The 23128-nt window shown below is 36.2% G+C and overlaps 1 protein-coding gene across 1 annotated transcript in view; it reads left to right on the top strand.

The window, feature by feature from the left end:
• The window catches only part of CPNE3 (copine 3), a 24713-nt gene extending 1585 nt beyond the window's left edge, over positions 1-23128 (top strand). The window contains exons 2-16 of the mRNA XM_072327536.1: positions 6712-6851; positions 7304-7483; positions 8532-8606; positions 9062-9133; positions 9932-10015; positions 11508-11597; positions 14731-14829; positions 16692-16778; positions 17340-17399; positions 18462-18595; positions 18992-19046; positions 19146-19197; positions 19787-19920; positions 21582-21818; positions 22796-23128. Coding sequence (XP_072183637.1) covers positions 6720-6851; positions 7304-7483; positions 8532-8606; positions 9062-9133; positions 9932-10015; positions 11508-11597; positions 14731-14829; positions 16692-16778; positions 17340-17399; positions 18462-18595; positions 18992-19046; positions 19146-19197; positions 19787-19920; positions 21582-21818; positions 22796-22906 — 1602 coding nt within the window. The 5' untranslated portion in view covers positions 6712-6719 and the 3' untranslated portion in view covers positions 22907-23128. The remainder of the gene's footprint in view (positions 1-6711; positions 6852-7303; positions 7484-8531; positions 8607-9061; positions 9134-9931; positions 10016-11507; positions 11598-14730; positions 14830-16691; positions 16779-17339; positions 17400-18461; positions 18596-18991; positions 19047-19145; positions 19198-19786; positions 19921-21581; positions 21819-22795) is intronic.

Raw genomic sequence — 23128 nt, 5'->3', positions numbered from 1 at the left:
GCTTACAGAAACTCAGGCAGGAGGTGAAAATACAGTTTCATTAATTGATGCTAATGAATCTTAATTGAATTACTTCATTCAGTGCTTAATGTTACTTTGCATGTGGTCCTTCTCAGGTGTTTGGGTGACTTTGCTCAACGATCAAAGGATTTCTGAAGGATTTTTGTTTTGGGTCTGGCTTGCTGTGTCTGAGTTTCTGGTAAAGAAATCGTCTGGACGGTTTGGATCAGACTTTATTCTGTGATTGAAAGGTTGTTTCCTATAGATCCTCCTCACTATTCTATCCAAGGCACAATTAGAATAACAGAATCATAGAAAGGCCTGGGTTAAAAAGGACCTCAAAGATCATCAAGTTCCAACCCCCCTGCTATGTGCAAACCATCACTAACCACCAGACCAGGCTGCCCAGAGCCACATCCAGCCTGGCCTTGAATACCTCCAGGGATGGGGCATCCACAGCCTCCTTGGGCAACCTGTTCCAGTGTGTCACCACCCTCTGAGCCGGATGAATTAGTTCTCATTAGGTGGTAGTAGCAACTCCTGGATTTTCTCACACCCAGGGGCATTATCAGGAATCCCACGCAGTAAGTGAGCAGTGCGTGGGCACTTACCTTATGGCTCCAGGGATAGGCCCATTTGCTGTCTGTGTGTGTTCATAGCCACTGTGTGCGTTGCCTCCCAGGAGCAATGAATGCTGAGTGCACGTAGCTGGTGTTAGAGGGAGTGGAAGGACAGCTGACTGCAGAACTATTGCTTGACTACAGGAGGGTTTGCATAATGTCTGTACTGTAGTAAAGTGTAATTCTCCAGCTAGCAGTTGGAAGCTAGTGTTATTGTTTGCACTGAGATACCAGACTCCTCCAGCCTATCTCTCTGCATGGTGTTTTTATTGATTCTTCCTAGAGAACCTTTAGCAATTTTGGAAAGCACAGGCTTGGTGGAAGCCCAGCACTGAGCTTATAGGCCACAGATTCTGCTTAATTTAAAACACTGTCATCATACTGGGAGAGCAAAGCATTCAATAAATGGGGCCAAAAAGACAATTACCTAATTGTTCTTAAAAATCTTTAAGGGCTTGCTGATTGTTTTTTATGACTTAATTGGATTGTTTGTTTTTTTTTCCTGTAATAAATGCTGTTACCTCCTATTAATAATCTTAACAGCAGTGCTGTCATGGACAGGTTACTTATTTAAAGAGGAACTGAAGTTCCTCAAACACATGCATTTGAATCTATTACGTTGATAAACAGGAAGGGTAATTCTTTGGTTTAATTTCCTTTCGTTTCACACTTTCATGCTTCTTCTGAAGCTGTAGCTGTCTGCAAGGAAGCCTGCAGGCAGACTGCTGAGTTAAGTCACCATACATCTTTATTAAGAATTGCTATCTGCTGACTGAAATGCATTCACAACGGGCTAGGCTTGAAATGGACCCTGAGAAGGGTCAGTCTAAAACATGGGATCAGCGACAATTTGTTTCTGTAATAAAATAAAAGCAGTTTTGATGAGATACTTTTTCTTTCATCTGGATAGCGTTTGTTATCTGAAGTCTACCAGTGGTTCTACACCTAGAAACTGATTGCTTAGAAAAAGCTTTTTTGTGAGGAGGGTGCTGTGAGGAACGCTCTCCAATAAAGGTACGTCTGAAGGATGAACACACATGGAAAGGATCAACAGAAGGGTATTTCAAAATGGCCGTTCGTAAGTCATAATGCAAACAGGAGATGCAATAGTTTCTGGTCTTTGCAAATTTGTTTATTTTAGGTTTTAATATATTTCTAAATATATTATTTGGTTAAAAATAACTTGATGATAGATTTTTATGTATAGGAACTACCTATTAATAGTTGCCTGACTTGTTATACCAGTATGCTGCTGATCCAGCGGATAAATATTTAAACTGCCTGATGAAGCTTGTATAAATAGATGATTCATTGCCCACAAAGCAAACAAATTTCTTCAAAAGTACCTTCCATTTTTTTCCTCTGCATAATCCCCATTAAAATATGCAGTGTGGTCATTATGGTTTTATCAGCACAATCTCATGTATTCAATTAAGAACAATGTGATTCCTTCCTGTATGTTAAGTAGTGAATGTGAGGAGAAGGCACTTATGCTTGGGGTTTTGTGTGACTCTTAGAATAGTTACAGGATGATTCAGATTGAAGCATATTGGTTTGACATTCTTTTATTACTCAGCTTCTCACTGCACCAGCTACTGCAGTGTGGTTTTATCAGCTGTATTGTGCCTGCAAAGAGAGAAGAAAAATGAGCAGAAACTCGGATTTGGGGGTATGATTTTTAAAGAAGCCTTTAATTCTCGAATTCAGGGCTGAAATTAGGTTATGAAATCGCCTTTGCCTTTGTGACCTTCTGTGAAATGGCAGCTTCCGTGAGGTGTTTTGTTTCCTTCAGTATCACAAGGTTACACTGAGGCTTTTTGTATTACACCAATCCATGTGTACTGTAGTCTGATTCCAAATTTTCATCACCTTTAGTCTTGGTGGAGGAAAGCTTCTGCTTTTGTCATAGTTTCACTGTCAGCTTCTTGCAGCATTTTATGGGTATATGTTCTTATTCTGTGCTCTTTGCACATGCAACATTGATGAAAAGTTGCTGAATGATCATGCTGAGTGTCCTTTTGTCTTGTTCAAGTTAGGTATTTCTGCTTATCGGATTGGGAAGCACCTGTTTTTAGGAACGTACCACCACTCTTTCATGGAAGCAGTATTTGGGCAAGTCTGAACCCTCCTCTGCTATTGCAGCATTGGCATGATTGCTGTGGTCTGGCAGTCCAGTAACTGCAAGACAAGGCTAGTCCCTGACTTATGTTTTGCTTTCATTATGACAGCTCAGGGAGGAAGCTGTGTAATGTATTTATTTGATCTAATCATGTTCTTGCATGGCCTATGCCTGTTGTGGGGGCACAAATACATCTTCCTTGTGACATGTGAATTTGCATTGTTGGAGTTCAGAATCTGCATGTTGCAAGCTCCACTGTATTGTTTAGCAGTTTGGTCTTCCCTTATCCAGAATTTCCTGGCTTTTAGGAGCCTGTGTTGTGGTTTGACCTGGCATGTAGCTGAATGTCTTACAGCCTTTTGCTTGCTCCCCTTCCTCCCAGTGGGATGAGAGAGAAGATAAAAGAGATAGTGAAGGGGGGTTGCAGAAAGTAGAACTCTTAGGTTGAGATAAAATGATTTGCTAGGATCAAAAAGGAAGAAAAAAATAACAGTAATGATAATGTATGCATTTATAAAACAAGTGGGGCTCAAAGCAATTGCTAACTGCCCTGGCTGATGCCCAGCCATTACCCAAGTAGTGTCTGCCTCCTTCAGCCAGCTCTGCTCAGTTTTATAGTTTTCCATGTGAATCCTGCATGCCATGGGATATCCCTTTGGCCAGTAGATTGAGAAAGACAGAGGTTTGGGTTATGTTTGGCCAATGGGGATCATGTTTTACTTTCGCAGTAACAGCTAATTGAATAAATATGTCTCATGTTATGTAACTTACTGTCAGCTCATCCAGCAGGATCCTAAACAGTATTATCTGCCTGTGTAGTTATTCCACGATCCAAATCTGCAAGTAATCCTGTCATGTGTCTGGAATATTTTGCATCTCGCTTGCCTAGTAGACCTTAGTGTGTTGTGGAATGGTTTTTCAAGCCATTTAAACCATTAGTGCAGCTGTCATTCCTTATTTTTACCATCTTGAAGAGACTGCAGTTTGCTAGGATCTGTGTTCTATCAGGTTTTTAAAGGGAGAACTCTTATCTGACAGCAGTTGTGGTCCTTGAAGGTGCTTGTAATCTCTGAGAGTCCTACCACCCATTATTGAACTTGCTTTGGAACTTTCCAGCTAACACAGGCTTTCAGATGAGAAGAATTGGGTGGAACTGAGTCACTCTTCCTTCTGTGCAGTGTGGGGTTATGAGGATTCATGTAGCATATGCAGAGCACCAGCAGATGCTGCTGTTTAGAAGACTTGAGGCCTGCATGTTTGGATCCTGTGTGCTCTCTGCAAGTTCTGCAGTGACTGCAGTGTTGCAAGTGAAGTATCTGTTGTTTGCTGACTGCTGTAAATGTTGCTTTGGGTTAATGACTTTCCTTGCCAGTGTGTATAATTTTAGCGTTTGTGATGTCATTAAAAGCAGGTTGTATGCAGCTATTTACTATGAAATATCTCAGCCTGATGTCATTATGGTCAATCATTCTTTTTTCAAGTAAAATAGAAAAACTATTTCTTGAAATACATTGAAATTGGCACAGATCTCTTTGCCTCTTTATAAAAATACTGATACCTTATATTCTTAAAGTATTTGAGGAAAGTAACTTGTGTTAATTTCTCCTTGCATTTTCTGAAACAGAATGGAAGAGACTTAAAGGAGCATCTCAGGAGATGGGAAGTGTTACTTTGATATCAGGCTTTCAAGTTGCGTATCTACTCAAGTGTGCTCGTTAGAAGTTGTTCTTTTAAGATGCTGTGGACACAATTAAGTGGTCTCAAGAGTGCATGTATTTCAGAGCTGGGAAGAAGGTTTTGTTGTTGTTGTTTTTTCTTTTCTGTATTAAAGGATGCTTTTTGTGTAGTGCCTCTTTTGCTACATCAGTTTTGTTCCCATATTAGATGCATGGTGGAGGAGCTCAGTGCTGTGTGGAGAAGGAGTGGAACTTGCAAAATGGAAGTATTCATTCGAGAAAATACTTGTGGTGTTAGAACTGGGGCACACATACTCAGGCTGAGTAGAAAAAAGTTGACCAGGTTTTTTTAGGCTAACTGGAGGCTGTCCTAAGTGATTATGGAAACATTGCCCAAGACATGAGAATTATGTCTCAGTCCAAGTTTGAGTTCTGTTGCATTTCCTGAAAGCTTTTCTACTTTCTATGGCAGCATCAGTGTCTGCTGGAGCATCATTTCGTCAGCCAAGGTGGTTTGTCTGGAGGCAGCCATCAAGGAGTCATGCTCTGCTGTGCACTGGGCAAAGCCACTGACTGATAATGAGCTCTGTCTGGCTGCCAGGAAAGCAGTAGGAATGGAAAATAAGAGTAGAAAAAGAAGCAAAACACTTTTTAAAGGTATGCTTTCTAAGCCTACAAAGCATAACTTTAGAAAGTGTATGTGTACTTGCAATTTAGTGCTTGACTTTTTTCCCTCAAGGAAAGTAGCTGGAACTTAGTAAAATTTTGGGAGTGAAAGGATGAAATTGTTTTTAGGTGTTTGGGAGGTGCAGGATGATTTCTGTAAATCTGATGTTCTTCTTGGAAATAATGTATGTGCATGATTGTTTCAGCAGTACTTTTGTTCTTTGTGTTTAGTTTCTTTGTTCAGTGATTCCTAAGGGGTTCATCTTTAGGGTAGCAAGGTGGAGATGGAGAGGCAGTGTAAGAACTGTGCTCTCATGGAATACAAGAGGAAAACTCTCTGCAGAGTTGTTGTTTTTTTTTTTTCCTTCTCTTTTCAGTTCATTGTTCCTCTTTTCCACCTTCATTTCCCTTTTTGGCTCTTGAAAAAAAAAAGAAGTTCCTTTGCATTAGAAGCAATCTAAATGCAGTGAGAGGAAAAGAGATGTTGAATATGGTTTCGTGTTCACCCGCACTATAATGTATATAGTGCAAGTGAACTTGTTAAAGGGAAGCAAATGCTATTCCTTCCTTCTTGTCTCATGCTTTTTCAAAATCAGTTAATGCAGTTGGATGCTGTGCCTGGGCTGTGAACTTCCTGTAAAGACAGAGAACCTTGGAGCAATGGAGTTTTTGGGATTTCCAAGATAAATTGCTTGTGGAAAGATGTAGAAGTTCAAGTTAGAACTCACCTCCCAAGGAAAGGAGATGCTGGATATGGTCAACTGTATTCTTGAGAAGTAAAATTAAGAGTCTTATAATATAGAAAATACCTGTTGCGCAGACCTGGTTTGTCATGCAAATGCTCGTTTTCCACATTGGGTGTCATTGTTTCTTAATGTCTGTAAATCCTTGCTGGTATATTTTTGCAGTTCCAGTAGAAGATAATTGAAAGGTGAGAAAGCAATCAGGTTGTCTGCTTTTATTTGCTTGTTTTTTTTTTTTTTTTTTTTTTTTTTTTTTTTTTTTTTTTTTTTTTTAATGAATTTCTGTGAAGAATTCTTGGTTGTTATTGGACTTCAAAATTGCTCATCCATATTATTAAAACTACTGCAGTTCTTAAAAATTTACTGAGGTAAAACTCACAGTCTTTTTCCCCATGTAACTCTTTTCCCAATCCTGCTGTGCTTATTTATTCATCATTTTGTTAAAAAAAGTTTTGATTAGGGTGTATTTAATATATATTTATATATTTTAATAATTCATTGTGTTATTAACATCTGCATCCTGAGTTGCTGGCATTCATGTGGGTTTTATTGGATGAAATTTAAAGTTTGTGAAGTTTTATTGTTAGCAGTCCAGACCACTGTACCTACTTTGTGGTGTTCCCTGTTCCTCAGGTGTTACAAGAAACTCGGTCTTGTATAATATGTTGCAGGCTTGCAATCCATATGTGGAATGCCAAGAATATGGCAGTAATACTTTAATGCTGGACCATCATAGATCTCTAAGATGGCATTTAGAGCCTTGAACCTCACTTCTGACGGGCTAATGATTCTAATGATCAGTCAAATAATTAATTAACTGTGACAATCCCTGTGTTTGCTTTGTAATCCATTATTATTTATCCATTATTTATATTGTTGCTTTCTAGCTTAAGAAATGGCGGCACAGTGTGTGACTAAGGTGGAGCTGACTATTGCCTGCACAAATCTTTTGGATAAAGATGTTGGTTCCAAGTCAGACCCGCTGTGTGTTCTTCTCCAGAATACGAGTGGTCAGCAGTGGTATGAGGTATGGTGCGATGGTTCTCATGAATCTGTTAGAAATACGGTCTAGCTTGTTGGACTTCTTAACTGCATGGGGAACATAATGCTAATTCTTACTTCCAGTAAATACTTAGACCTGATGTACACTAGCTAAGGCATACAGGACTCTTCTAAGCGTTTAAAAGTACTTTTAGAAATGAAGTATTCCCAAACAATCACGTAGCCATTTGACAGTCTGCTATTTTTACGTTGATCTTTCTGTTCAGGAAAGATGCTCATTACCAGCAGCAAAGGAAGACAGGCCTGCAGATAATAAAGAATGGATTTTGTGTGCTATGGTTAGTTGCACTTGATGCAAGGTTGGTAGGAAGATGTGTCCTTATACTAACAAGAACATCTGACAGCTTTTAATAGTCAGTTATACACGTGTAGTTGGCTGGTGAAATTCTGAGTAAAGTGGTGTCTTTCTGACTGCAGGTTGATCGCACGGAACGAATTAAGAATTCCTTGAACCCTAAATTTTCCAAGAAATTTCTAATTGATTACTATTTTGAGATTGTTCAGAAACTTAAATTTGGAATATATGATATTGATAACAAAACCATTGAACTGACTGATGATGACTTCCTAGGAGAATTTGAATGTACACTGGGACAAGTAAGTATGCAGATTTCCTATAATATTGAGAAAATAAAAGTCAGTGCAAATCATTTACCACTTGCACCTTAACTTTATCACAATGTTCACTTGTATTTGGTGTATCAAATAATTTCCTTTTTTTTTTTTCTTCAAATCTCAGTTCAGTTTATACTATTTTTTAATTTTTTTTTTTTTTGCAAAAAGTTTTAAGATGCTGCCTTAAAATTTGCTTTAAAATGTTGACTGTCCAGATTGTTGTTCTGAAAGTAAGTTAGACTAAAACTCAAATTATTTTTTTTTTATACACTGAAGTAAAAAAAATAAGGAGAGAGAAATTGGTGTGTAGCAATATGTGCATGTTCATAAAGGCCACGTTAATGTTGGCAATTTGCTTTTCAGTTAAGGCAGGCAGTGATTCTGGTTCTACTTAGGACTGTAAATAGATTTCACTCTAATTTCCCTGCCAGGTTTTACTATTGGTGCTACTGCAGTTGAGCATCTTCTTATCTTAAAAGATGTTCTTAAAGCATCCTTTGAAGGCATTTCTACTCAGAAGAGTCTTCTTGGCATTTCCCTCCCTGCTGGCATTGTGAAATGAAGTTCATAAGTAAATAGATGTGCTTCTTAGAAATGATTGCTTGGGAAATGTAAAATAGCCATCTAGAAGCACTGTTGAGGGAGAGGTGACATTGCTTGTATTGTTTTTATAAATCTGTTTACTGAAGATGTTTGCGTAAATTGACTCAGTGTGTATGAAAACCCTGAGAACAGTTTGAGAATGGAATCTAAGATATTATTTTTGTCCAGGTATGTATTGTGTTACTGCATGGCACTTTATTTCAGTTTCATCTGAAACTCTGTATGTTTTTTGTCTGCATTGGTATTTTTGAGTTTTCAAGTGTACCTATTATCTATTTTATCTATAGGAGACCATAGGAAATAAATGTAATGCTGTTGTCTGTCATCTTCATGATGAAGGAAAAGCTCTTCAAATGATAGTACATTGTTGTCTTATTTCATTTATTTGGAAATGTTTATTTGCTTTAACAGTGCTTTATCTTGGCAGATTGTTTCTAGCAAGACTCTAACGAAACCATTAGTACTTAAAAATGGCAGACCTGCTGGGAAAGGAAGTATTACGGTAAGGCATAATATTCTTCAGCATTTATCCTTAAATATTTTTTTGTTGCATTTATTTATTTTGAGGCTTGAGCAGAGTAAATCTCATCTACAGTGCTATGAAAAATGTCACGTAGTTTTGTTGTTTTTTTCCTCTCTGCAAATATTTCTTTGTCATCCAGAGGGAGAGTTGCTCAGCTTCTGCATCTGGAAGACTCGTTGCATCCATTCAAATAATCACGGCAATAATCACGGCAATAATCACGGCAATATCTTCAATGTAGTGTCATTGCTGTAGTGGATCCCAGTGTCAAACCAAATTGTTGCTCCTCCTGCCCCGATTTTTTACTTTTTACTTTCTGAGCAAAAGTGTCTCTTAAAATGTAATTATTGTAGAAGTATTGTGAACAGATAAGACAAGCATCATTTCTAGATACAGAATAATTGTTTTTTTGGTTTTTTTTTTTGCTTATCTAGATTACAGCAGAAGAAGTAAAGGATAACAGAGTTGTCTTATTTGAAGCAGAAGCAAGGAAACTGGACAATAAGGTATTTAAGTGATTGCTGTTTTTTTGATAAAGCAGTAAAATCAGAACGTCGTCAAAAGACAAAACAAAATGTTCATTCTTGTTTTTTGTTTTTTTTTTTTTTCTTAATTGATTATATCAACTAAGATTTTGCTTACACTAAAAAAAGAAATTGAAGGAAGACAGCTTCAGAGCAACTTCATTGCACGTGTTCAAATGAATTATAACACTCCTAAATATAATGAATGTGTTGCAGGGATATTTTGTGGACAGCACCTCAATTTAAATGGGTGGTGTTAAGCTTAATTGTAAAGGTAAGGGAGTTTTGCTAGATCCATTGACTTGAGTATGTATATAACTGATTATCTGTTAGTGCTCTAAGAAAATGTTAGAAAGTTCAATTAGAATGTGTAAATCTGTGAAATGTTTTGGTGCTTGTAAAGTGTTTGTGTTTAGGGAAAAACTTTTGAAAACAAAGCTTTACTGTAATTTCAATAACAGAAAAAATATTATCAGTTTTCTTGGCTGATTTAATGATTTATTTATTTATTTATAAATTGGATCAAATCATTACTTACTATGTATCCTAATACTTATTCCTCTAAGAATTAATTTGCTTGAACTGTTGGGTGTGTAGTATGTAGTTGTAGCAGAACTTTATCTTAAAGTGAAGTTCTGTCTTTCAGAAGGGGTAATATAACCAAAATGACATTTCTTTATATGAAGTGTTTATTCCCTGAATATTTACTTTTTTAAGAGACATTTAATGGTGTTTATGCCACAGGGTGTTCTGGGATAATTATATGTTCTTCAAATACAGGATTTTTTTGGGAAGTCAGATCCTTATCTGGAATTCCACAAGCAGACTGCAGATGGAAACTGGGTGATGGTTCACAGAACAGAGGTAGGATATTCTTTGCTCACAACCTAGAGCTGAGTTTCTTTGATTTTCAGTGTGTCATACTGCCTTGCAACCAGAAGAGTATGATCCAGTAGTTCGCATGTGGTTTTGTTAGAAGTCTCCGCATGTGTTCCACTGACTTTCTCTTCTCACAAGACAGAAAGTTTACCTTACTTTGATCCTGCTTTATGCCATCTTTATTTATTTATTTATTTATTTAGAACTTTCAGTAATTTAGAAGATGATTCTGTCTGTATATAGTGCCTTTTCAAAGCATTTAAGAGCTGCTCTAAATGTAGAATTTGGACATGTGACTGTGTTTCTCTTTTATGTCAGTGTCACCTAGCTGTACTAGCTTACTAATGAACTGAATTATACAGAATACTTGCATAGCAAGGGTATTTCAAGGGTAATGTGGAGTTTGGACTGCAGCAGCAGCCTTCTGGCTGGGAGGGACAGAGGTTCCATGGCAGCGACTGGCAGGATAGGAATAGGTTTGAAATGCCTCACTCTAATGCAAGCTCAGGCCCTAGTCAAAACCTATATAGTGTGCCTGTTGAAAAGGGTGTGACCATATTTGTGTGAGACAGATGTCAAAGTACAAGTTCTTTTGTGTGGGGCTTGTAGAGCCAGTTTCTCTCACAAGGCAATTCTTCTGCACAAAAAGTATATTTTCCACAAGGATTTCAGTCATCTTCTGTTTAAATAATGAATCCAGAATTTGCTGTTCCAGGCTGGAATTGATTGAAAGGCTATTTCTGTGTGTTACAGATCTTGAAAATCTTTGTGTTTATTTACGTATGTTCATTTATTTGTATTATTTTCTGTGGTGATTTTCAAAATAAATATTTCTACGTCTAAATATCAGCAGTGCTGGTAATCTAAATGCTACTTGCTAGGCATTAAGTATTTCTTGTTATGATTTGTGGTGTTGTTTGTTTTTTGTTGTTGTTGTTTGTTTGTTTTGTTTTGCTTTATGAAATCATCATTATTTGTATTTGGACAGTTTCTGGTTGACAAATTGGTTAGCTTTCAATTTGAGTGACCTTGTGCAGTAAAGTGTCCTTTTTTCCTTAAGCAATATTATTGCATATATTTTCATAAGTAGCATTTCGGAATAAGCACTGGTTGGAGGAGAGGGAGGAGGAGGGAGGGGGAGAAGTTGAGAAGTTAAAATAATAATGCCATTATATATCTAAGTATGAAGAAATGTAAAGCTTTGCAATATTGTTGAATTGTATAGTAGGTCGCAGTGCAGTCTAGAAAACAGAGTTGAAAAGATCCCATCTCTGTTGGGCAATGATACTGCATTTTAAGAATGTTTATTTATATCCTATACTATTCCTATATATTAGGATTTGGATTTCAGGAATTGATTGACTGCAGCATTAGTCAACAGTTGATTACAAATGTACACTGTAAGAAGGTATGACCAGTTATAGATGACTACTCTTTACTCTTGAGATCTATACTAATTGGGCTTTTTTTCTTCCAGGTTATTAAAAACAACTTGAATCCTGTTTGGAGGCCCTTTAAAATCTCTCTCAATTCTCTGTGCTACAGTGACATGGATAAGCCTATTAAGGTAGTGTATAACAAATATGTATATGAATTAATGGGAAATGTGTTATTCTAGTTACTGTTTCTTTTTGTTTCAAACCAAATGGAAATCTTAGAGCTTTTATTATTTAATTTGGAAGTCATTTAGGTATATGCAAAGTTAGAATATGCTTTATTCTGTGCTTTGGATCACAGTAGATAACACTAATGTAACTCTTATTGTGCTCCATGATGTGATTAATTGCACTTTTTCTTAATATACAAGCTGAGGTAACAAATGTGGACCAGGTGTATCATCTTGTAAATTCCAGGTCACACAACTTTTCCCTTCAGATGAAACTGAACCCTCTGTCAGAAGGGTAACCAAGTCTGAAGAGGACTGATCTCTAATTCAGGCATTTCAAATCTTACCTTGAATGAACTATGTTTAACTTCTGAGTGTGTTTTTTTTTTTTTTTTCTTCAGGAATTTCCATAGTTTAAGGATGGAATTAAAGATAAGTAGCCAATCAAAACTGCATTTATAAGCTAACATGAGCATCATAGGAACCTGTTATTTTAGAATTTGGAAAAAACAAACAAAACAATAACTACAAATGAAATTATTGTACTTTCTGTTCTTTGGGGAAAAGCAAATGAGAGTATGAACTGCATGTGACTGGTATTAGTACTGTTGCTTGAGGCAATCCCGGAAAATGCTTAACAGCCATGGGGGTGTGAATGTTACAAGCACCTGTATATGTTTAGATACATAGTTATAGAGCAGTTTAATGAACAGTTTCACAAGTGCAGAACCTGAGAACTTGCTTCCCTTGCTGTTACTTTGTTTGTTTTTCTTTTCTCATTTATTCTTTTTACCTTTTACTTGAAATAGCTGTTTCCTTGAGTAGGTCTTGCTTCTGAGTATGTTATAAATATGTAGTTTATTTATTTTATTTTTTTTCCAGTAAACATCTCCGATAAAACAAAGACCACTGACTAAATTAATTTCTGACTTGCAAGCAAACAGAAAGGAGGCTGAATTTCAGCTTCTAGTGTGTAGCAACTTAGAAAACCAGGAACTATCACTTCAAACATTAAAATGCAAACAAAATTGTATCATATTATTGAAGGTTTAAATAATACTTTAACACTTTTGTATGCGCGCAGTTACGTACATAATGGGCTATGTGTCATAGTAAGTAAAAGTACCAGTTTTTTCCTAATGAGTGGCTTTTCATCCATTTAATTGCTTAGTTTGTGTATTCCCAGCAATGCACAAACCAAGTTAAGTCTTTGTCTTCTGGATTTATTGCTGTGTTATTTGTGAGTGTGTTTGTAGTCGTCAGTGAAGCTTTTCTGTGCTGAGAAAGTGAACTGTTGCTTTGGAGAAAGCATACAGAGTTCTACTGGGGAAAATTCTTATATAGTTTTTTCACATGGCTCCTTAGTGTTACCATGCATTCAAGAGAGAGTATATGTGGAACAAAATAAACGTTTCTGTCTTGCCTGGGCTAAGTTTTGAAAATTAACTTCATTGGATCAAATAGGCAAGACAAATTAATTCCTTTAAAATGCAATTGTTAACTGTGAACAAGAACTGTAACTTTTGGCTCAAGAAGCATCTTCAGTTTTAGATCTCAAGTACCATAGCTATTGGATGATTATTTGATTGGTTTACTTTTGGTGTTCAAAATAATACACCTGGCACTTGGTGTGAACATCAGTCTGTTGATATTGTGGTTGATTATATGAGATTCAAGTTGCTGTTCAGTGCATGTGCATGCGTTTTGTATTTGTTAGTGCATTCAGAATGCTGTAGGAGTAGTGCAAACTGCAACACTGAGGCATGCTATCCACAGCTTAGAATCTCCACATCATGTTTTGTGCTGCAACATTATTTCTTGTTTTCTGAAAGATAATTTCACTCATGAACTCAGACCTGTATGTTCACACTGTTTGGTTTTCATTGTTACTCCTAAATGAAGTGGCTGATACAGTTGAATTGTTTCTCAAATATAGCAAGACTTTTTCAGTGTTGAAAGAAAGGTGTGAAAGCATCTGTGCAGTTTTATATACATACATATATAAATATATTCTCATACTCTGGAAAAGAGTTTTTTTTTTTGTTTGTTTGTTTTTTTTTTTTGTTTTTTTTTTTTTTTTTTTTTGAGGTTTATCTTTTGATTCAAAATAATCAGAAATTCCTTCTTGGGCTCCTGATTTTAATATTTTAATTTAATTTTTCTATGATTTGATCAATTGCAGTAAGCTAACTAGCATGTCTACATGTAAAAATGTAGTAGAATATCAGAAGTTGATGGAAATAGCATGTGAAGTTACATAGATTTTTATTTGGGAAATGTTTGGAGTTTTAGCTTTCAAAAATAAAGGCATTATGGTGAAAGTAACAGCAATAAAATTCTGTTCACTTAAACTGATATGTTCTCAAACAAGAAAAAAAAGTCTGTTTTCTCCTTGTTCTGTCTTGGAGGTGTTGAAAGATGAATTATTTGAATACTGAATCCTTACCATTAAATGCTGAATACAAGGAGGGAATTTTAGCTGATATTCAGATCTGTGAAGCATGGATCATAGAGACTCTAAGTTTTCTAGCATTAGGAAAAAATAAAGTCCTTTCTAGATTTAAGGCTGAATCTTCTTATACTTACAGATTCTGAGTTCTCTCTCAGATTAATGTATTATTTAAGTATTAATAAAATTCTCCTTGTAGCTTAAAAGAAAAAAAATGTTGAATTGTTAGATAGATATTCAGTGTTAAATTTGCTTAATACTTATGAAAAATTTAGCCTCCTAACCCATGATGATGGTGGGTAAAATGCATATAGATTGTATTCCAACTCTTTCCAATATCTTCTTGTTCCTAAAATGTTGATGTTTTCCTCCCGTGTGAGACCTGACTCTATTTGGCATTCTCAAGTCTTCACTTCATTGGAGGATAGGATCTGCAACTGGGTAGTTTGGCTTTTACCCTGTTGAAATCCATGATCATTAAATGCTTATGCAAACCTTAGACTACAACACAAGAAAAAGTCAATGATGGAAGAGTTCCAGGAATGTTTTGGATGTTCATTGTCATGTAAAAATACCATTGCAGCGTTTATTGCTTTTGTAGGCTTACTTCTGTTATTAACACTGGGTAATAATGCTTCATTTTAGGTTGAATGTTATGACTATGATAGTGATGGGTCTCATGATCTCATAGGAAGTTTCCAAACCACAATGTCAAAACTGAAGGAAGCATCTCGGTCCTCACCTGTAAGTCTTACATAGTCAAAGCTACTTATATAATTTTGAGATGTTCTACTGATTTCAGGGCAAAATTTGCATCACTTGTTTTTTTTTTTTGGTACCTGAGTTGTTTTACATTACAGCTGAACAGTGCTACCGTAGTTGAAACTGTCTGGATATTTACACCGTGAATCTACTGTTTTGGGCCTAATATATTGGCTAGAGTTGTGTTTTGTTTTGTTTTTCTTTTTTTCTTTTGATATTAAATATCTAAGTGCCTAACCATCTGCAGAACTTAATTTCATTAATAGTAACTCCCTTTTGAATCCCCTAGAAAAGAAAACCCACAACACTCCCCTGCAAAAAAATAAATGCCATACTTGCCATAATTTTTTAAATTAATTTTTAACAACTGTAATACTTCCAAGAGTCTTCAGTTGGTCATTAGCACTCCTTTAATGTGAATTTACTTTTAGTGTTCTGATGAGTAGCAACAACTCTTGCAAACCTTGTAATAAAGTTTCCACTTCAAATAAATAAATAAATAAAAATGAAAGAAGGTATAGTAACCATAGCAGTAAAGTCTATGCCTTATTGATATATATTTTGCCATAATATTTTAGCACCTTTTAATTTAGTTATGAAAATTTTCAGAATCACTCCTGCATTGACAGTAATAAGATACACTGAGTGCCTGCCTGTACTTTTGTAACATCTTGAGTGTCGTATTTGTACTAAGTTCTTCAGAGCTGTTAATGATGAGGAGTTAGCCTTGACTCTAGATTTTTTTTCATTGTTGTTTTGATCCTTGCCGGGCTATTCTTGTCCTGAATTCATTTGTACCTGAACATAAATTCATACCTGTTCCTGAATTCATTTTGAGTTACTACAGGGTTCCACTTAGTGCTTCCTAATCTTCTGTGTTATTTGCAGAGAATTCTGGTTTCCTTATATTTTCATATATATATTTTCCTTTATTTTCACTGTCTCAGTAATATGGAGTATAGATACAAGACAATGCAAATGATGTGCAGTTGCTTTTTCTTTCAAAAAGAACAGATTTCTAATCTCATATCTTCTGAATTGTTAAGATCTGTAAAATATTTCCATTGTGTGCTGAATGTGGATCTCCCAAGTGTGTTCTTGGCTTCTCACAATTATGGTATCAGCTACATTTCTGGACGATATTATTTCTAGCAGGAATAAAGAAGGGGCACGTAGGCTTCTCAGGTGCTGACCTGGTTAGTGTACTCAGTGCCCTTTTTCACTTGAGATTAATTGCAAGGTGATTTTTTGTAAAGTGTAGTTTAATTTAAACCACAGAAGTGGAGCCTGTTTTTCTGGCAGCAGGTCAGAAGGTATGGCTGAAATAGTTCCTCTGGCTACTTATGAACCAAACATACTGCATTATGCCAGTAATGACTGCATGATGGCAGTACCTGCTTAACATAGCTAGCTACAGATCTCACCCTTTGGTTAAGGTACTGTTTTAGCTAATGAAGGGTGTAGAAATTGTTTCTGGAAAGCTTATATGTATACCTTTTATTTCATTATGTAACTGGCACTGCTGTGGGAGCAGTAGTGATTTGCCTGAGTCACTGTGCCTTTGACAAAAAGAAAGTTGTACTGAGATTCTTCATATAGTTGAAGCACAGTTGTCTAAATGAACCTTCTTGTAAGCTTTTGATAAGAGAGAGTTATCTGGTTTTTTGATGGGAGGATAATAGGATTTTTCTTGCTGATATTGGGCTGGCTGTGCTTACTTTTGATAGTGAAGCAAAATGCATTTTCTAATACAAGCCAAATGTATGGGTGCTAGAGGGAAAAATTCGGAAGGTGTTGCATAAATACTACTTATAGTACTTCTGTTTTGTTTTGCATTTGTGCAGGCTGAATTTGAGTGCATCAATGAGAAGAAAAGACAAAAGAAGAAAAACTACAAAAACTCTGGAATTGTGAGCATTAAGCACTGTGAGGTAAGTAATATATTCTCGTATTACTTTGTTTTTAATTGTTCAGGTGTAACAGCTCTCACCAAGTATACCTTCATCCTCAAACTGTAAGAAACTTCAAAATGTGTGAAACTGGCAGACATAGTAAATGTTTAAGGGCTTTGATTTACATAAAGAATGGAGAGATTTACAGGGGAACCGTGTCTGCCCTTGAGTGTGTCCCTCACCTCCTTCCCCTTCAGTACTCTATTGAATGTTGCTTACCAGATTGTAAGGCCATTCCTGAAACACTCAGCTTCATAATTAAAATCTGCCAAGTCTTAATAAGTTTTGTTAATGATGTTGATTTTGGAGTTGCTGTGCTGTCTGTCTGTAAGAACCTCTGGAACAAGTCTGATTCCAATACAAAGTGTAGCTGATGACGTTGACTATAAATATCCTTGCTACCGTGAAAGTTAGGAGTGGAAGTAGTGATTTGTACGAGTAAAGATAAGAAATACGAATCCTCAGAAGTGCTTCCAATGATACTTATTGTTTTCCCTTTCAAAAAAAAAAAAAAAGTTACTTTCTATCTTTTGTTTTCAGATCATAGTAGAATGTACATTCCTTGATTACATCATGGGTGGGTGTCAGCTGAATTTCACAGTAAGTTAAATCATCTATATAGAACAACTTGAAACTTTGGGGGCAAACTGAAGTGTATTGTTGATTGCCTGTGTTCTTCATTTGACTGTTATATGATTTTGTTCTGTACTGTGGAGGAGTGTGTTGAATTAATCTTGGCTGGTCGCTAAGCCACATTATAACTCCCCTACAGGGAGTACAGGGTGTGAAAATAAGATGGAAAAGCTTCTGGGTCAGGCTAAAAATAAAATCATTCACAGATTACTATCATGGGCAGAATAGACTTGGGACGGGTTTATTCAATTTATTGCCAGCTAAAAATGGAGAAAGATTGTGATAAATACTAAATTAAACTTAAAAAATACTTTCTTTCCACATGCTCTTTCCAGGATCAGCTTTGTTTCTGACTCTTCTGCTTCTTCTCTACAAAGTGGTACAGGGATAATTGGGAAAAGGAGTTGTAGACAAGTTCAGTCTCTTTTTTGTTGTTTTTGTTTTTTCATAATGACTTCTCCTGCTTGCCAATCCCATTCTAACTAAAGATTTACCTTTTGCCCTGGATTGTGGGTTTCAAGACCCTTTGCTAAAGGAAAGTAAAACCCAGAAGCTACCATATAGGGTTTGGCTTTAAAGTTGTTCACAAAACTAATACAACATAAGTGCCTCATCATCAGTGAAGAGATGATGACCTCTTGAGGTCAGAGAAGGTCTAGAAATAGTTCTTCCGTTGGGTCTGTTTAGTTGCGTGTCTGAGCAGAAAGAGGTATTTGACAAGAAACGAGCTTATGTTCACAGCTGTTGAAGAGCTGCTGTGAATGGTAACTGAAAGAGAACACAGCCAAAAAAAACCTGACATGAAATAATTTCAGTGCTTCCAAGAGATATAGAGCTTCTACTATTTTTGTGGTGGTATTTTTTTAAGTGTGTTAAACTTCCAAGGAACTTGTATTTAAGTACTGGGCCCATTAGATTTCTGTAATAACAGTTTATAATTCTTTTGTAGTTTTTACACTGGCTTTGTATGTGATTAGATGAACATTTTCACCTCAAACAGCAGCTTGTTTTGAATACTGCATTTGACAGGTGGGGATAGATTTCACAGGCTCCAATGGAGATCCACGCTCTCCAGACTCCCTTCATTACCTCAGCCCTGATGGAGTTAATGAATACCTAACAGCCATTTGGTCTGTAGGGATGGTCATTCAAGATTATGATACGTAAGTTTTAATTTTTTTTAAGTCATTTTTGATAGTTTGAATAGATTTTTGTAGTCAGCAGATGGGCCAGTGAATGTTCTGAGCTGAATGTAGAGCTAAAAAAGACTCTGTTGTCACTGCACAATCACATAATCTCAGGTAGAAATTTGATTTTCAGCAGGACAAGTAAAGCTTTCATTAATTTAAATAAATGTTTTATTTTTTTTCCAATTTGGTGTTTAAAAGCTGGTTTTGTTTATAGAACCAGTTACAGGGGGAACTGCACCCTATTTTGCCTCTTAATTCATAACTGCGTTTTTAATGACCAAAGGCAGTACTGATTAGCTAAACTTACTGAACTGGGACAGCTTTTAGAGGAAAACAGTAATTTCGTTTTCTTTAAAATTGCCTTTTTAGAGATAAGATGTTTCCAGTCTTTGGATTTGGTGCACAGATTCCTCCTTCCTATCAGGTAATAGAGCATGTGAATCCACTCTGCAAGTCAATTGAAAACATGTATTTTAGGAAGGAATTGTGTGTATATTCCTGACTAATTTTTGTATATTAACAGGTGTCACATGAGTTCCCTATAAATTTTAACCCATCAAACCCGTTCTGTAATGGTAAGTCACAGACAGTAACAACAGACATAGGGATTAAAATGTCTAATGTGAAAGGATGGGGAAAAAAAGTGTTTGAAAAGAGAACTGCAAAGCATGTTGCTCAAATTAATTAGATGAGATTAGTCATCTTATTATCAGGAAACAATTTTATAAACTACATCTTAATTAATAGAAGTAGTATTTGGTTTCTCTTCTGAAATGACTTGGGAAAACCTTTTTTAACAGCTAGAGCCACAGTACAGGTTAACTCTGCTGATGTGGATTTTTCTAATTTGGGTACTATGCTGTGAGTGCCTGTTCAACATGGGCTCTCTGATCTCATTGTTAACTACCACAAACTACCAGCCAAAGAAGACTGCTGAAATTTGTTTGCATCTAATTGGATTTACAGTGTTTGGCCTTTCTATTCTTGACGTAAAACCAAGCTGAACGCTTCTATTACTTGGGAATAATTTAATTTTTATCATCATGGTTGGCTGTAAATATTTGCACCACTACTTTAGGTAACTGATAGTGTTTTTAGAAAGATTGAATGCTTCAACATATTCTAATATGCAAGGAGTAAATTGAAACTATTTATATTCTCTAGGAATCCAGGGCATTGTTGATGCATATCGTGCTTGTCTTCCTCAAGTGAGGTTATATGGACCAACCAATTTTTCTCCAATTATAAATCATGTGGCAAGATTTGCTGCTGCAGCCACACAGCAGCAAACAGCATCTGTAAGTTTATTATAACAGTGTATTTATTTTTTTAATTTTCTTTCTATTCTTGTTTATAAGTACCATTTTTCTTTTAAAGTTGTAAGTGTAAACTTGTCCTAACAGCTGTCAGTTTATCTTGTGAATTGATTTTTGCTGTCTTTGAAACTAGATAAAATCTAACTTATTCTACCAGGTTGTTTGCAATTCTCATTAACAGAGTAAACTTTTCAGAGCTGATACTTAAAAATACATGGTATCTTAATGGCATTTTCTGTTCAGAGCTCAAAAGCATATAACCAAGAAAAGACAGGGATAGTAAATGGATGCTAACATAGATAATGAACTCTCCTTATCATAAAACTGTAGGTGCTGTGTACCTTGCCCTTTCCACCTGTTACGTATAAAACTGCTGCTGTGAAAGTAATGCCTCCTATTTTATTATGGTGGCCCACTATGTTAGAGGTGATTGTTGATGACATGGCAGTAGGGGTTGTAATTTCCCTCCAGTGTTCTGTTAGGTTTTGTTGCAATATGACAGCAGAGGGCAGCCTGACAAAATACCATCTTATATGGAAGTGTGGATGAAGTAAAGGTGTGTCATTGAATTACTTCATGCACTGACTAACATTTATCAATGCTTGTTGATCATTTATGGAGACCAAGCAGTGGATTTTATTATTGTGAGGTGGTGGGTGGTGCATACCAGCACCCTGAACTTCCAGGGGTCAGACCAGAGAAGAGCAACCTCTGTCTTGCAACATGATAACAGCGGACTCCACACCAGTTTGAAGACCTCAGAATGCATTGCCAATTTTGGCTGGAGTGTCCTACCACACCCAATGCATAGTCTGGATTTGGTGCCTTCTGATTGTTTGGGCCTAAGAATGATGAACTGCATTTGCAACATTTTTCTAGGATCTATGTCATCATAGCATCTGTGAAACAGTGGGTCATGTCCACTGGTACAGAGTTTGGGAGCATGGCATGCAGGCTCTTCTTCACTGCTGGCAAAAATGCATAGCTGATGTTGGTGATTATGTTGAAAAATAATGTTTTGTAGTAGAGAATTTGCTCTATCAAATTGTGTATGTTCTTTGTATCTGTTGTAGCTCCCATGGAAATAAATAGGAAGCATTACTTTCAGAGTGACCTACATATGTGCAAGTGTCTGACTATATTAAGAACTGGTATTTCTGAAGAGTCATTTTCTGTTTCTCTTGGTTACATTTTTCTGTTTATCTTTTCTTAAATGAATGAAGCAAAGTTTAGGGTTTCATAAGGGTATTGTTAGAACAGAAGGGGGAAAAAAAAAAATAAGAGTTTCAAATGCAATCTGTATTCTGTCCGGAACTCAATAAACTGCCAATATTTCAGGACAGATGCTTGGAAAGTAAGTTATTTGGGTTTATTTGAGGATTTTGGAGAGGAAAGGAATCATGATAGGATTGTTTTTTCAGGAAGGAGTGTTGAAAGATGACTTCTTTTAGAAGATTTCATTGTCCAAAACAATTGCTTTGGACTGTGCAGAAGCCTGAGCAAAACACAAATATTTGTAAACTTCAGTGAGTGCAGTGAACTTGTTTAAAATCACACTAGTATATAGCCTATGCATGTTTTTTCTAAGCCTGTATCCCTATGTGTTTCTTTCTATCATAACACGGTGTTTATTGATTTGACAGCAATACTTTATTCTTCTGATCATAACGGATGGTGTGATAACAGACCTTGATCAAACTCGAACTGCCATAGTTAATGCTTCAAAATTGCCCATGTCCATTATCATTGTTGGTGTTGGAGGAGCAGACTTCGATGCTATGGAGTTTCTTGATGGTGACAATGGAGTTCTTAGGTCTTCATCAGGAGAACCAGCTGTCAGAGACATTGTCCAGTTTGTGCCATTTAGGAAGTTCCAAAATGTAAGTAATTTTAATGGTGAGGTATGTAAAAACTATGGAGGCGTGCTAGGTTTCCTAGGGCATCCTATACATAGTTTGAGCTTTTGCAGTGACCCTAAAAAGATCTGAAGTCTGAGATACATATTTAACAAGCTCTCAAAAGTAAGGGCAGAAGACTTTTAGCATCTGTAGAGTTTCTGTTAGGCGAGCTGATTCATGTTTTAAAGGGTACATGCCTGGTTTGGGCACTGCATTTCTGAAAAGCTGTTACATCTGAATTACCATTGTAAATCCCCCTGAGATTAGATTAAATGAGAGGATGTGTTTTTCATTTTGGAGGAAGACATTACTGTGATTCTGTTCTTATGGAGAAGTGTTTCTTACTGTGGTCGTATCCATTTCTAAAAGCAGATGAATGTCACGTTTTAATGTGGTGCCAGAATGGAAGCGTAAGTTGGTAAGGTGGTCATCATTAGAAGTTGTCTGTAGAAAAACAATAGTGGTAGTTTTCATTAAAAAAAAAAAAAAGGTATCTACCTCTTACCTCCCAAGACATGAATCAATTGAGTCTTGATTTTTTTTTTTTTTTTTTTTTTTTTTTTTTTTTTTTGCTGTACAACCCAGTAAAATCTGCACAGGCTTACGCAGACCAACATGTAGATGTCCTGTCTTGGGGAAAGGTGAATTAAAAACAAAAATTTGAAGACTTCTATAGGATGGGTAAAATAAACTGAAATAAGAGTGATATTAGTATTGTGCGTGGTTATTTATAAAACATTTTTTGTTCCTAGAAAAAGTGACAGTTTTTTTTCAATAGTTGTTTTATCTTGCAGTAAAAACAATATTAACAAGGAAACTTCCATTTATCCTTGAAGGGTACAGTGTAAATGTCAGACGTTCGCTTCACTTAGTAGTGGAGATACTTACTGCCTGTCTTAGAATTTTCTTTAACAGCTGGTAGAGATGGAAACTTGATGTTCTCTATTTTTTTTCCTAAGTCTCCAAAAGAAGCTTTGGCACAGTGTGTTCTGGCAGAAGTCCCTCAGCAAGTGGTGAACTACTTCAGCACCTACAAATTGCAACCTCCTAAGAATCCTGCTGCAAAGTGAGTGGGCTGAGTGAGGAAGCTGAGACTTCATAACTTCTTTACTTGGTGTACCTACAGACTTGAGAGTTTCTTAAGATACTTCTATATATGTACATATGCGCACCTCTGTGGTAATGTGTGTTAGCTTTTTCCTGCAAAATAGTTTGTCAAAGAGTGTCTTCTGAGGGCCAAAATTGTTCTTGTTTTAGTATTTGACATATGTTTATGGGATAGATCTTACATG

The sequence above is a fragment of the Excalfactoria chinensis genome, chromosome 2 (assembly GCF_039878825.1).
Source record: "Excalfactoria chinensis isolate bCotChi1 chromosome 2, bCotChi1.hap2, whole genome shotgun sequence".
Taxonomy (NCBI): Eukaryota; Metazoa; Chordata; class Aves; order Galliformes; family Phasianidae; genus Excalfactoria; species Excalfactoria chinensis.
Note: the sequence above shows the minus strand (reverse complement) of the source record. Positions and strands in the feature narration are given on the sequence as shown.